At 31.5% G+C, this 15,012-nt stretch overlaps 1 protein-coding gene across 1 annotated transcript; it reads right to left on the minus strand.

Moving 5' to 3' along the window:
- Window positions 1-1,474: 1,474 nt before the first annotated feature.
- Window positions 1,475-3,763, minus strand: LOC145333415 (uncharacterized). The gene is made up of 4 exons (XM_080178533.1): window positions 3,161-3,763; window positions 2,967-3,077; window positions 2,208-2,296; window positions 1,475-1,867 (listed from the first exon to the last, which is right to left on the minus strand). Exons 1-4 carry the CDS (start codon window positions 3,760-3,762, stop codon window positions 1,725-1,727), a joined length of 945 nt encoding a protein of 314 aa, XP_080034659.1. The 5' UTR covers window position 3,763; the 3' UTR covers window positions 1,475-1,724.
- Window positions 3,764-15,012: the final 11,249 nt, after the last annotated feature.

The following is a 15,012-nucleotide window of genomic DNA, read 5'->3' on the forward strand; positions in this document are numbered from 1 at the left end:
TATGGTTAATGGATAATTCCTGGGGGCATAGCAGAAAAATACTAAATGACTTTTGTTGTATTGATACCAAACCTTTTTGGTTTATTAAAAGCGAAACTTTTCTATAATTAGGGTCGGTCCGTCCGTACGTCCGTCCGTCCGAGATAGATAGCTTTTATCCGTTAATTTAGGCATGTTAGAATTGTCCTATCGATTTCAAACTTTGCATGATGGTTCCTGTAGTAGTTGGGTACGATTTAGAAAGCGTAGCAACTCTATAATCATTACCAGAATGTCCGTACGTCCATTTTAAACATGTTGATTTTTCTACTTTTTTAACAACAAATTTTCAAGTGTTTTAATTATCCGTTTGATCTGATTTTTGGTATATTGATTCCTGGGACAACAAAGAACAATATTATAAGCGAAGCAACTCTATAATCAAGTCCAAAAATGTAAGTATGTCCATAAACATTATCCTGTTTTTAAGCAGTTTTTCAACAAATTTACCTACAATTTTGATTCGACATTTATACATTTATGTTTCGGTTTTTCAGTTCAGATACTATACAAGTGTTGATGTCCGTTTTCCTACCGTTTCAGTGCTTCGCTTTTATGGATGTTGTCATCCAAAATCTACTCTGCACATAGTTATTGTTCTCGATAAAGAAACTTTCAAAAGGCTGAAAGGGTAGTTGGAACATTTTTTTCTTCAATATATTTTTAATCTAGGATAACTTTGCCTAAAGATTCACAACAAACAAAACCCTAGAAAATAATCATATTTCTGGACATACTGACTTTTTGGGAATAATTATAGAGTATTTCTAGCATGGGTAACTTAACAATAAGAATTACGACAGAGATTTTCTATATGTAAAAAAGCTTTGTTCTTAAGAATCGATGCAATACTTGATAAAAATAATCCTACATAAAATTTCATAAATATTTGCATGGTAAAGTTTTGACAATAAATCTCAGTATAACAAGAGAGAGAGAGAGAGAGAAAGAGAGAGAGAAAGAGAGGGAGAGAGAAAAGGAAAGAGATTTAATGTACTCTTGAAGACTGCTTTTTAGTATAGTATAGCAATTAGAAATACAATAAGTATCTAAGTAAAACACTAGTGGATTAGTCTCTAGGAGCTTTGCCCAGGTGATCAAAAGAGTCCCCCATCAATTTTTAGTTATTTACTCAAAAAAATGCTTAAATACACGCCGGACAAGTATGTATATTTCTTGAGAAGCATAACCTTGTTGGTTCAGCGGATATCTTTAGCTTTATATGGACAAACCAGAAGACAGACAGACGGATAGACAGATCCTTCCATGAAAGCATGATTATTTAACTTACTAACTATAAAAGCAGTATATATGTGAAAACTATTTTTTGCAAAATTAGAGTATTATCACATATATAAGCCGAATTTATCTACAAATCATCCTTACGTGACATTAATCAAGAGATGAATTCAAATTATATAATAATTTTGCTTCTAATTGAATTAAGCATTGAGCCTGCTTACATTTATTTTTCATTTATTAGAATAGTACACAAAATCAAGATAAAAAAGAAGCTCTTTATAGTGCCTAAAAATAATAACATCATACAATACAAATGACCAATGACAGGCCAAAATACAGACTAAATTACCAATAGCTGGCCAGTATGCATTTTAATTGACCAAGGGTAGGCCAGTATGACGTATTTTTTGGTCACTAGAAAAAGCTTCCAAATATCTACAAAGTTAAAAAATTCTCATAATCCAGACAACCTTCATATTCTTGACCCTAGTCTCATCAGCTACTCTATAACTGGCTATATCCACTCCCTCCATGTTAGTGTAGCTGGGCTGAATATCCGCCCAGTTTGCCTCAATCTGGGAGTATCCTGTATGTGGGTGTAAAGGAATAAGAAAATTTGTGTAATTCTAAAAGAATAGGTTTACTCTGAAGATAATCATACTTGTTAGAGATATATATAAACTTTAATAAATTTATCTAAAACAGCAGTCAAGTAAAATGTACTTTTTACAAATAAATCATATTTAAATTATAACCAGTGCAGTGGGCAGCAAGACAAAATTGGTTAAAGATCATATCCAAAATCTTAACAAGAAAAGTTGTGTGTTTTTAAGAACCTTCTTTAAATTCAACCAAAAACATATTTTTAATCTTTGGATTGTAATAACTCTGATACCCTTCATAATTTCTTATTCAATTATTCCTGCCTATGGGTGATTGGGAAACCCGTTGCAAGTTGACACGATTGGAACTGCAACCTGTACAGGCATAATCATCAGGATTGTCATGCTTGTGCCTAAATAGTAATAAATGTAGGATCATAATTTCTTATTCTATTATTCCTGCCTATAGGTGATTGGGAAACCCGTTGCAAGTTGACACCACTGTTTGGGCTGCAATCGTTAGTACATGCGTGATAATCAGGATCGTCATGCTTGTGCCTGAATAGAAACAAAATTAACTTGTCCCGAAAGATAAAAATAACTACAAAATAACCTTGTATATATGATTGACACTATTGTTTTTCACTCTTATAGGGAGTTTTGTTAACACTTATTTTAATGATAATCATATTGATATGTAACAGTGACTTAAAATGAAAAAAACCCTAGATTTAATTATAAAAAATGTTGATGCAAGAAATATTTCTTAATATCAGGGCTGGGCAGTCGCGAGTCAGCCACCTGTTAGCCTCAGGGAAATCAACATTATACAATTTTAATAATCAGCTGGAAGTCTAAACCTGATCCAATTATGGCAATTCCTTTTTTCAAATATTTTTTCAGGACATCAAAACAGGGTTAAAATTTGAGGCCTAGTAGTGACTGACCTGCAGCTGCTGAGTCCTGTTTAATATAATCCCAGTTTCTAATTTGTTCCAACTTAAAGGATAAAGCCTGTAACAACCAGACACTGTAGTAATTGAATAATTGTAAAATTCATAACTAATCACAATTCAAGGTTACCTTAAATACCAGTCTCCACCCCTCTCATCTGACTCATCATAGTAATGAACATGGCCAGCATCAGGGTGGCTGTGACCATTATCTATGTGGGTGTGTCCAAGGTCAAGGTGCCTGGAAATAGTTTTTGTTAGTAAAAAAATATTGTAAACTAACCTTCTTCTATTCTTTAAAATATAAATTTGCAGTAACTTAACCTGTGGTCTTGAATGGCATCCTCTTGAAACTCTCCAGCTTCTTCATCTCTGGCACCTCGAAGAAATCTGCCAAAATTGTTCAAATCAGGTGTGTATGAACCAGCCATGGGTCCAAAGTCAATGATGCTTCCATCACATCTCTGCCAGCCTTCAGGAAGAGCCTTGGTAGGACCTATTACACCAGGGTGCCAAGCAACAATACTGCCAATAGGAGCTATGGTCTCATCCACAAGATTATTGTGAACTTCTATGTCTATCTTAACTTGTTCCATTGTAGTGTTGAGGTAATGAAGAAGACCATATAACTCGTGGGTGATAGCCAAGTTTTCACTAATAAGAAAATCATCATGGATTAGATCTACTTTGATCTCAACAATGTCTTCTGTGTTCTGTTTGACTGCTTCTTCCAGATCAATATCAGTACTCTTTAGCAGGTCTTCAATTTCATCTTTCATATCTTCAGGAGCCAGTAATCTTACAACTTTCTGCAACTGGTTGATGTCATTTTTAAGTTTGTCAATAACTTTATTACAATCTGGAATATTTTCACAGTTGCAAGAAGCAAAACATAGGACAATGAATGTCCATTGTAATGAATGCATCATGACTGAGATAATGTTTTTTTACTTTATCTTTTTTATAATTCTTAAAGTAAATAGTTATAATTATTTGCTTACTTTGTTTAACTGTACAGTTTTCTAAATTATTTATTTGAATTTTAGAACTAATATTCATTAGGTTTTCATTAATGATGAGATTAAGTATTTATAAACATTTTTATGAGATTATTACTGTATTAAACTTTAAATTGAGTTTAGTGTAAAAAAATGTTTATTAGCTTGGTGTCAAAAAAAATTATCAAGAGCAACATTAATCCAGACAATAAAAGATATACCCATTGAAAATATTACCACTTCCACAACTAAAACTCAGTAGTTGAAAATTTTTGACAATGCAAGTTTAAAGCAACCAATCATGATTAAATAAAAGTATCAAAAGATTTAAATCCAATGAATAAGTTTCTAAAAAACTTTTATTATCATTACTTATCTTCCATTATACTATGATTGTACCCCTATGTAGTGTATCTAATTAATGGATGTAGAATCTTTGTGGATATTATGAAAGGGGAAAAATTGTCTTCAATTTAAATTACTAAATCCCCTATCATTTATTGATCAGTTAGTATATCATTATCAAGTGGTAGGAGAAGGGATGGGGTAAAGGTGGCGAGGGGGAAGATTGTTATTTCGTTATTTAATATTTGTAGAGTACTTTTTTGTTTTGTTTCTTGAAAACTTTTAATATCACCTTCTATTATACTATTAATATGCCCCTGTAGTGTATCTTATTAATATTTGTAGAGAGTACTAATTTGTTTTGTTTCCTTGAAAACTTGATAATATTATCTTCCATTATCCTATTAATATATACCAGTGTGTTGTATCTTATTAATATTTGTAGAGAGTACTAATTTGTTTTGTTTACAATTGAAAACTTGATAATATTATCTTCCATTATCCTATCAATATACCCCAGTGTAGTGTATCTTATTAATATTTGTAGAGAGTATTAATTTGTTTTGTTTACAATTGAAAACTTGATAATATTATCTTCCATTATCCTATCAATATACCCCACTGTGTTGTATCTTATTAATATTTGTAGAGAGTACTAATTTGTTTTGTTTACTTGAAAACTTGATAATATTATCTTCCATTATCTTATTAATATACCCCTGTGTGGTGTATCTTATTAATATTTGTAGAGAGTAACAATTTGTTTTGTTTACTTGAAAACTTGATAATATTATCTTCCATTATCTTATTAATATACCCCTGTGTGGTGTATCTTATTAATATTTGTAGAGAGTAACAATTTGTTTTGTTTACTTGAAAACTTGATAATATTATCTTCCATTATCTTATTAATATACCCCTGTGTGGTGTATCTTATTAATATTTGTAGAGAGTAACAATTTGTTTTGTTTACTTGAAAACTTGATAATATTATCTTCCATTATCCTATCAATATACCCCTGTGTGTTGTATCTTATTAATATTTGCAGAGAGTACTAATTTGTTTTATTTACAATTGAAAACTTGATGATAAGTGTTTCTCAAACATTTTCCTAGTTCATTAGGGCATACAACAATGTGCATTCCTAATTGCAAGCCAACTTTTGTAAGCTGCGAACCTCCCCCCCCCCCTGACTTCTACGAATATTCAGCAGCTAATATGCTGCAGCCGCAAAAAAGCTTACACTAGAAAAAATCAAAGACAGTAGAGGTTTAAAAACCAACTCAAATTTTTACTAACATAAGCGTGTGGAAGAGGATTGTTAACACTCCTCTAAAAAATAGGAAATTAGGAAGGCCCGCCTTCTCCTTTTTCATATTCTCAAGAAGTTCATTCCCTGAAAGAAAATCTTCTACACGCAAATGGATACAACTTATACAACTATACCTCACCAAATAAATGGATACAGAGCTAAGACAATGCAATAAAAATTAATTTTCCACACAAACAAAATTACTTTTTCTGTAGATTGAAATGATTATTTAAAAGTTTAAACACTACTAGTTTTGAATCAATCAATCAGAATTTATTAAAAGTATCCAAAGGATTTGAGCCAAGGAATAAGATAAGAGGGTTTTAAAACTTTGGTTACCAGTGTAATTTAGATTTATCAACATCCTAATGAACCCACCCCATACAATGTATGAAACTATATGAAACAATACATTTGATGAAACAGAAACCTTGATATCTTTTATTTATCTTTTAATAGCAGCCGTGATACTCTATAATTAACTATGTATGTGTGTCTGTCCGTCAGTCCGTAAAGCTATGATTTTCTCGGCAGAAGTTCTAGATAGACGGCTGATTTTTTGTTGAGATTCCATAGACTAGAAGTATCTAGAAAATAATTTACTTAGTCCTCCAGTCTGTCAGTTAAGATAATAAATCATATAAAGAATATGTTAAAAGGTTCTTTGACTTTTTTTCTATTTCATTTTCATTCATGGTCAAAGAATATCTGCTCCTTAAATCACTTTGTTCACATTTTCAACCTTAATTTTTATGCTTTGCTTCCTGTAAACGTAGTCGTCCTTTTTATGATACAAATGTGAAAAATTTCCAAAATTAGCGTAGTAAATCACATAAATTTCAATTGTTATTTCGAATTTTGGTTATTAAAAAAAGTGACAAGTGCTGACTTTTCTCAAATATACCTTAATATGGTTTCTCCAGTGATATTCAAACGTATTAAACAAAAATGGTCATGGCTAACATACAATGAACATGCTATGCTTACATTACGACTGCAATTTTATGTTGATATAAAAACTGCACTGAAGATTGATAGGAACCAAAGTGGAAAAAACAGTCTGAAACCTGTCCGGGACAAAAAAAGAAGGTTTTTTCTTATTTAATACCTATATTTGCGACAACTTTTGTTTTATAAATTCTTCCAATTTTTAACAACTACAAAAACCCCGCCCCTCTCGGAGAGCCTTGAACCCGCAACATACGGATAAGGTAACCAACATTCTATAAATGAGCTATGAAGTGATGATCAGTGATGAAAAAAGACAAAGTACACAAAAAATTAATTCTTATAGTATATGTTAAAATTTTACACATTTTCATGTCTGTCATCGTAGCTCAGGGGTAGAGATGAGGTTCCAATATATCCAAACACTAAATATCATTTTCACTCTCTGAGACAATAAAATATATATATGGTATAAGTAAAAAATATTTTTAAACATTTACATTATATCAAAAAGCTATTGCTTGCCAAAGTATATAAGATTAAAACAAATATTGTTTCAGTGGTCAGTCTTGAACCACCCACCTTGAAACTTGACATCTGAAACCTGACGCCTTAACCAAAAGAGCTAATTCAGCATGACACAATAATTATTGTTTTACAGCCTTAGTTAACTTGCCTAAGTAGATAAAATTGAAAAAAATATTGTTTCAGTGGTCAGTCTCGAACCACTCACCTTGAAACTTGACATCTGAAACCTGACGCCTTAACCAAAAAAGCCAAATCAGCATGAGACCACAACTATTGTTTTACAGTAATAATTTAAATGCCAAAGTATATAAGATTGAAAAAATTATTGTTTCAGTGGTTGGTCAGGAACCACCCACCTTGAAACTTGACATCCCAAACCTGATGCCTTAACCAAAAGAGCTAAATTAGCATAAGGTAACAGTTACTGTTTTACAGCTTTAGCTTACATGTCTAAGTATATAAGATTGAAATAAATATTGTTTCAGTGGTCAGTCTTGAACCACCCACCTTGAAACTTGACATTCCAAACCAGACGCCTTAACCAAAAGAGCTAAATAAGCATAAGACATCGGACATGGTTTTACAGCCTTAGTTTTTATGCCAAAGTATGTAGAATTGAAAAAAAATATTGAGCATGGGACACTGTTCATTGTTTTACAGCCTTATTTTACATGCCAAAGTATATAAGATTGAAAAAAAAAATATTTCAGTGGTCAGTCTTGAACCACCCACCTTGAAACTTGGCATCTGAAACCTAACACCATAACCAAAAGAGCTAATCAACATGAGACAAAGGTTGTTGTTTTACAGCCTTAGTTAACATGCCTAAGTATATAAAATTGAAAAAAATATTGTTTCAGTGGTCAGTCTTGAACCACCCACCTTGAAACTTGATATTCCAAACCAGACGCCTTAACCAAAAGAGCTAATTTAGCATGGGACAATGATCATTGTTTTACAGCCTTATTTTACATGCCAAAGTATATAAGATTGAAAAAAAAAATGTTTCAGTGGTCAGTCTTGAACCACCCACCTTGAAACTTGACATCTGAAACCAGACGCCTTAACCAAAAGAGCTAAATAAGCATAAGACATCAGACATGGTTTTACAGCCTTAGTTTTTATGCCAAAGTATGTAGAATTGAAAAAAAATATTGTTTCATTGGTCAGTCTTGAACCACCCACCTTGAAACTTGGCATCTGAAACCTGACGCCTTAACCAAAAGAGCTAAATCAATATGAGACAAAGGTTGTTGTTTTACAGCCTTAGTTAACATGCCTAAGTATATAAAATTGAAAAAATATTGTTACAGTGGTCAGTCTTGAACCACCCACCTTGAAACTTGACAATCCAAACCAGACGCCTTAACCAAAAGAGCTAAATCAGCATGAGACAATGAATGGTGTTGAAAAAAATATTGCTTCAGTGGTCAGTCTCAAACTTGACATCTGAAACCTGATGCCTTAACTAAAAGAGCTAAATCAGCATGAGACAAAGATTAGTGTTTTTTAACGTATTTTTTATATTTATAACTAATATTTGGTATAAGTAAAAAATATTTTTAAACATTTACATTATACCACTTAAATATCAAAAAGCTATTGCATGCCAAAGTATATAAGATTGAAAAAAAATATTGGTTCAGTGGTCAGTCTTGAACCACCCACTGTGAAACTTGGCATCTGAAACCGGACGCCTTAACCAAAAGAGCTAAATCAACATGAGACAAAGGTTATTGTTATACAGCCTTGGTTAACATGCTTAAGTCTATAAGATAGAAAAATGTTTCACTGTTCAGTCTCAAACCACTCACCTTGAAACTTGAAATCTGGAACCTGACACTTTAACCAAAAGAGGTACATCAGCATTGGACAAAGATTATTGTTTTACAGTCTTAGTTTACATGCTAAAGAGAGAGAGAGAGAGAAAAGTACATATAAAAAACATAGATTTCATGACAAAGGAAAAATAAAAAAATAAAATAACGCAGCATTATTTATATAAAAACCCACCCCTGTTTATGTTACAACATGTTGCGATGAACACAACATGTTTTCAAAAACATATTCATTGTCGTCTTTTTCAAAAAAATCTAAAAAGGTCAAAATAAAGTGTATGAATTAAAATTTCAGTTTGTAAAGGTTATTAGATCAATTTCAAATTGGTTATTAAACCATGCCAATATGAGGTGGCTTTTTAGAAAAAGAATGCCACTAAAGGATTTTATAGTAATATAGAGCGTATTTTATATTGTAAAACTAAAAAAAGTAAATAAAATATTGAATAAACCTAGCCAATAGCGAGATAGTTATATCGAGCCAACTCTAGTATACAATATTAGACAACTGATCTTGATATCATAAGGTACAATAAGAGCCATTGAAATTAAAGAGATTAGAACAGAAGGAATAAAAATTATTGCATTTTGAGTAGCTACGAAAAGTCAAAAATAATATAGAAATAATGGGTTAGGATACAGAAAGTCCGACTCAGAAAGCCAGTAATAAACTTTTAGTTTCAAATTTCAGAAATCCCATAAATCTCAAGGCAAATTATTGGGGTTGAAAGAAGGTGTATCAACTATTTTTTTTATAGCTAGCCGGTTCTTTTAGTAAGTAGTAGATGTAAAATTTTTCATAGAATTCAGATATGCAATCGGTTTTTTTGTAGACCTCTTATTTTTTAAGTAATTTAAGTTTAAAAAAAAAAAAATTAAGTCGATTTTAAGGTACTAAAATGCAACAAAAAAAAGAAAGAAAATGGTCATTATGAACAAAAATAGTAAGATCTTTAATTTGACACCTTACTTTTTCAATTCTGTCAGGTAATTATTGAAAAAATCGATTTTTTTTAACCCACGAGAATAAAAACTTTGAACTTAATTTTATTATTTCACAAATAAAAAAATATGGGTTCATATATACCTTCAGAATCAGAAAAATATTACGAATCCATTGTAAGCAAAATTGAAAAAAAAAGTTTACAATATAGTATATAAACTACAATAAAAGGAATTATATGAAAATATCATATTAAATTGTACAGGCAACGTCTTAATTCTTCAATTGAGTATAAAAATGGGAAGGGGGTAAAGAGGGGGTAAAGAGGGGGTAAAAAAGGGAAGACAATAGTGTTGTCTGAACAAAAAAAATAATTGGCCATTTCTTTAATTTTTTAATTTTTTAATTTTTTTCAATTTTGCTTACAATGGATTCGTAATATTTTTCTGATTCTGAAGGTATATATGAACCCATGTTTTTTATGTCTGTTTGAGAAAATATTTAGGTCTAAAGTTTTTATTATACCGAGGTTAAAAAAATAGATTTTTTCAATAATTACTCAACAGAATTTTAAAAGTAAGGTGTCAAATTAAAGATCTTACTATTTTTGTTCTTACTGGCCATTTTCTTCTTTTATTTTGTTGCGTTTTAGTACCTTAAAACCGACTTAATTATTTTTTTAAAAAACTTAAATTACTTTAAAAATAAGAGGTCTACAAAAAAACCGATTGCATATCTGAATTCTATGAAAAATTTTACATCTACTACTTACTAAAAGAACCGGCTAGCTATAAAAAAAAAAGTTGATACAACTTCTTTAAACTTTAAAAAGGATTTTAAGGGTTGGGGAGGGGGTTTATGAGGTAAAGGAAATTGATTTAGAATTAATAAAGATAGTGGACAAAATAATGCCATATCTCCCGGACATATGCTGTCATGCATCAGGTTGGAAGGGTGACGCAAATTTCAGATCTCAGATTTCGCGATTTGAAAAAAATATCTTTATATTATAGCGAATTAAATACTATATCGAGGAGGATGGGGGGGGGGGGGAGAGGTAATAAATGTGTCATAAACTCAACTAAGGTCACCGGGCTATATGATAAATAAAATGCAGGGATTTAAAGGGATAAGAAAATAGCCTATAAATTAATGAACATTCACAATGATGATACATTAAAATTACCCCTCCTGTCACTAGTAAAATGTAGGTTTTTTAGCAAAAAAGATGAATACTCAGGAAATTCGACCTGTTATCATTTATTTATACCTAAATAGAGAGCCCCACGTCTTTATTTAAATCATAAGTGCATAGCCTAATTTTTTTCATATTTTTAATATTTTATACCTAATAAACCCTCTATTTTCCAAAAATCTAACATCATTTCAACAAGTTTTATTCATTTATTTTATATGAAGTTCTTTTAAATCCACAATAATATTTGTTTTGTATAGAAATACATTTAATAAACTAAGATGGCATTCAAAATTTAAAAAAAATTTCAAAGTATATGAAGATTTCAACTAAATTATAATAGCAATTCAGATCCTCATACTGGAATAGGTCACTAGGACAAACAAACATTAACACTTACAGAATAATCATAATATATATAAATGTCTAAAAGTTGAAACAAAATTGAGTAAATTTGTTGAAAATCTTGACGTAAGGACATTCTGGTAACAACATTACAGTTGCTACGGTTTCTAAGTTACACAATGGAAAGTTTGAAATCGATAGGACAATTCTAACATGTCTAAATTAACGGGAAAAAGCTCTGGACGGACCGACCCTAATTATAGAAAAGTTTCACTTTTAATAAACACATCACTTTAAATTTATTATTCATAATTACAAATATGTTTTACAATAATTACAAAGACAGGTTGGTTCCTTCAGATTTATAAAATCTAAGCCTTCCTTTGCACCAGATTTTACAAGCTTAATTTTCACTATATCTTGGCAATTCTTGTCTTCTTCCACAAGCTACACAAATTATTTTTCGAGCTTTTAAATGATCTATTGCAAAATATGGTAGTTTGATATTAATGAATCAATCACACTAAGTATGAATTTTATTACTAATAAGCTTCCCGGATTTTTCATTTTTTGACTGGTGGATTTTTTTTTATAAATTACTTATGTTAAAAACATGAATTTATACCTTTTTCCAAGAAAAAAATATACTCAAGTTCGAATGCAGTTTATTTTTTAGGCTATGCACTTATGATTTACACAAAGACGTGGGGCCCTCTATATAGGTATAAATAATTGATATCAGGTCGAATTTCCAGAGTATTCTTCTTTTTGACTAAAAAACCTATATTTTACTAGTGCTGTAGATTACAATTAGTGCTTTAACCGTTTTAACAATTAATGATATAACCATTAAAAATTTACTTTGGCCCTCAAAGTTGTTGAGCCAACGAATAAGAAAACATTATTAAAAACTTTAGGGACCAGCATAATAAACAGCCCAATGTCCCCTCTCTCCCTGATAAACTGTTTAAGATGGGGAGTAGTTGTATTATAATTCATAACAACCTCACAAAAAGGAGGGAAATTTTAACTGAAGATTATATTGTTTCTGCAGTGCCACTACAATACAAATAGGAATTGTAAAATATTGCAATTACAAGTGAATGAAGACAAAGTGGTTCTTTACAAATTTATATAGAATTTGGACAAAATTTTGCTTCAGCAAGCAACTTTATAATGGCGTGCATATGATTACGTATAACATTTGTAATGCATAGAATAATCCCTCCCGCTTTATAATTCCCAATTTAAGAAATAAACAACAAGGATGACAATATCTATAAGTAGCAATAATATCCATAAAAAGGAAGATACATAGCCCAAAAGATAGAAGAAATAGTGAAGGAAGAATCAGCGCTAATTGTTAATAATCATATTTCCAAAACAGAATAAAAAATACAAAACACAGCATAACATATAGACTGACGGATATAGTGAGTTGAAAAGAAGCTCTGTAATATTATTAGCGGTGAAAAGTTTTCTTCGTTCATTTCCTGTGTTTTGGTTTATTTCAGAGCAATACAAACTGACCGACAAATCAAAAACTTTTTTGGAGTAGATTTGCAATGAATGTTCATCGGTAGAGATAATATTCAGTCAAAAATTAGCCGTCTGTAATGAAAAGTAGTAAAGGAATCGTATTATAGACAGCTTTACGCTGATATTAAAGAGAAATATCATAAGATTAAAACCAAATTTGTTATTCCCGAGGGGCCGAAGGTCTCGGCTAACAAAACTAGTATTTATTCTATGATTTTAAAAACGAAGCTTTTCTATAATTAGCGTTGGTCCGTCCATCCGTTATGTTTACCTCTTTTCATAAATTTAGACATATTAGAATTGTCTTAATATCAAACTTTATATGATGATTCCTATAACTGTTAGGTATGATCTGGTAGCAACTCTATAATTAATACCAGGAAGTCCGCATGTCTTTAAAATATGCTGTTTTTTTGACAAAAACATTTTATTTACATACATCTAATATTTTGAATAATGAATCCTAGTACAATATTATGAGCAATGCGCCTCTATAATCAAATTCTAATAATGAAAGTAAGTGCTTTTACTGTACCCTGTATTTACACCATTTTTAAACAAATTTCTGTACAATTTTGTTTGGGCTTATAAATTACTGCGTTGCTTAATAAGTGCTGACACTCTACAGAAGTTATTGTTTGTCTGTCCTTCCTTCTGATTTTAGAATATTACTTTTATGGATGTTGTCATCCTTGTTTAATCTGTAAGTTAAAGGTGTGAAAAGGATTCATGGAAACCAAGTGCCACTAATTAGTAGTACTTTCCACCCAATAAAAGGAAAGAGTTTGAGAGGAGGGGGGTTTATTAAACAAGGACAAAATAGTCCAAATGTAGTATAAATAAAATGAGAATCAGATGTAGAATTAGAGGGGGAGAAAGAAAACATTTTCACCAATAGCATCAAGTAGAACTAAAGAATCCATATAAGAGGTATAAAGGAGAAAAGAAAGGAAGGAGGTCATTAAGAGGGATCTTTTTCTGTTAAACAAATTGTATAATATAAACTTTTGTTTGATTTATAAATTTTTTATATGCAATTTACAAATTATGAATTTTGATTGATCTTAGGTAATAAACTATAGTAAGAAAGAAAGACAAAGTGTATGAGGGAAGAAGAGACTAATAGAAATACTACATATCTAAAAAATATACATGCTGGTGGGGGTGGGGGGGGGGGGCAAATTTAGAAAGGTGATACTTCCTATTTCTTAGTAGATTATTGTGTGATGACCAGGAATGAGGGGAGGGGAGGGATACATTAACCCTTTACAGTCGGGCCCCTTGCCGCACCTTAATCGGTCGGGGGGGGGGGGGGGCGTTCAACGCCCCCCCCTAATTATCTCAGTTCCTATTAGAGCTAGAGGGCTAAATTTTTTTGTGCAAGTCCCCTGTTTGATAATGAATTTCCGACCTTTTATAAGTCTAAGTCAATTTCCGCTTCCTTCACCCTTTTATTTAACAACCTTTGTTTTTAGGTCTTTTTTTATTTAAAAATTTCAAACGGCTGTAATTTTCTTATTTTTGAAGCTAGAAGAAAAATTTTTTCCCAGAAAATGTTTATTTTTATGTAAATTTTACATTAGAAATATCAAATATAAATTTCAGCGGCCGCAGCTGTACTTGGCAGCTGCCAGCCGCCGCAGTCGGCGGTCGGCGGAAAAACGGCGGCGGATCTTCATGAAATTTTAATACGTTATGTAGACATGTAAGAAAAGCTTAAGTTTAAAATTTGAAGTCTCTATGTCAAAAATTGCGGCCACAGGAGCCTTTTAAAGATTTCTGGAGACCTGGAGGATCAGGACCTGCAGGAGCATACCTGGAACCTGAAAGTGACTTGAACACCTGTATTTCATATAAGGATGTACTAATAGAGGATTTTTTAGTATTTTGGTATGATAAAATGCTTTGTTTTAGTCAAAAAAATATTTTTGCTCTTTACCTGGATGACCATGCCAGGTTTGCTGGCATCCTGTGCCCGCCAGGATAGAGATATTCAAAAAATTCCAACTCTCAGTTATGTGTCATACCCATACTTAAAAAGTCAAGCAGTTTGGGCTCTTTATCTTTCACACACAGAAAATGAGATAGAAAAAACCGGATGGGGGGGCGTTCAACGCCCCCCCCCCCCGACTGTTAAGGGTTAAGAAAGGATTATAAGACATGGATAAATTTTCATAAGGAGGG

This window comes from Acartia tonsa, chromosome 12, assembly GCF_053477335.1.
Source record: "Acartia tonsa isolate MP-2025a chromosome 12, ASM5347733v1, whole genome shotgun sequence".
Taxonomy (NCBI): Eukaryota; Metazoa; Arthropoda; class Copepoda; order Calanoida; family Acartiidae; genus Acartia; species Acartia tonsa.

Excerpts from the sequence above, each read along its gene's own strand:
- LOC145333415 (XM_080178533.1), bottom strand. The coding sequence starts at position 3,762 with ATGCATTCATTACAATGGACATTCATTGTCCTATGTTTTGCTTCTTGC. Across the intron at positions 2,297-2,966 it reads GGTGGAGACTGGTATTTAAG|GCACAAGCATGACAATCCTG; the intron begins GTAACCTTGAAT and ends ATTACTATTTAG. Across the intron at positions 1,868-2,207 it reads GGTTTCCCAATCACCCATAG|GATACTCCCAGATTGAGGCA; the intron begins GCAGGAATAATT and ends ACCCACATACAG.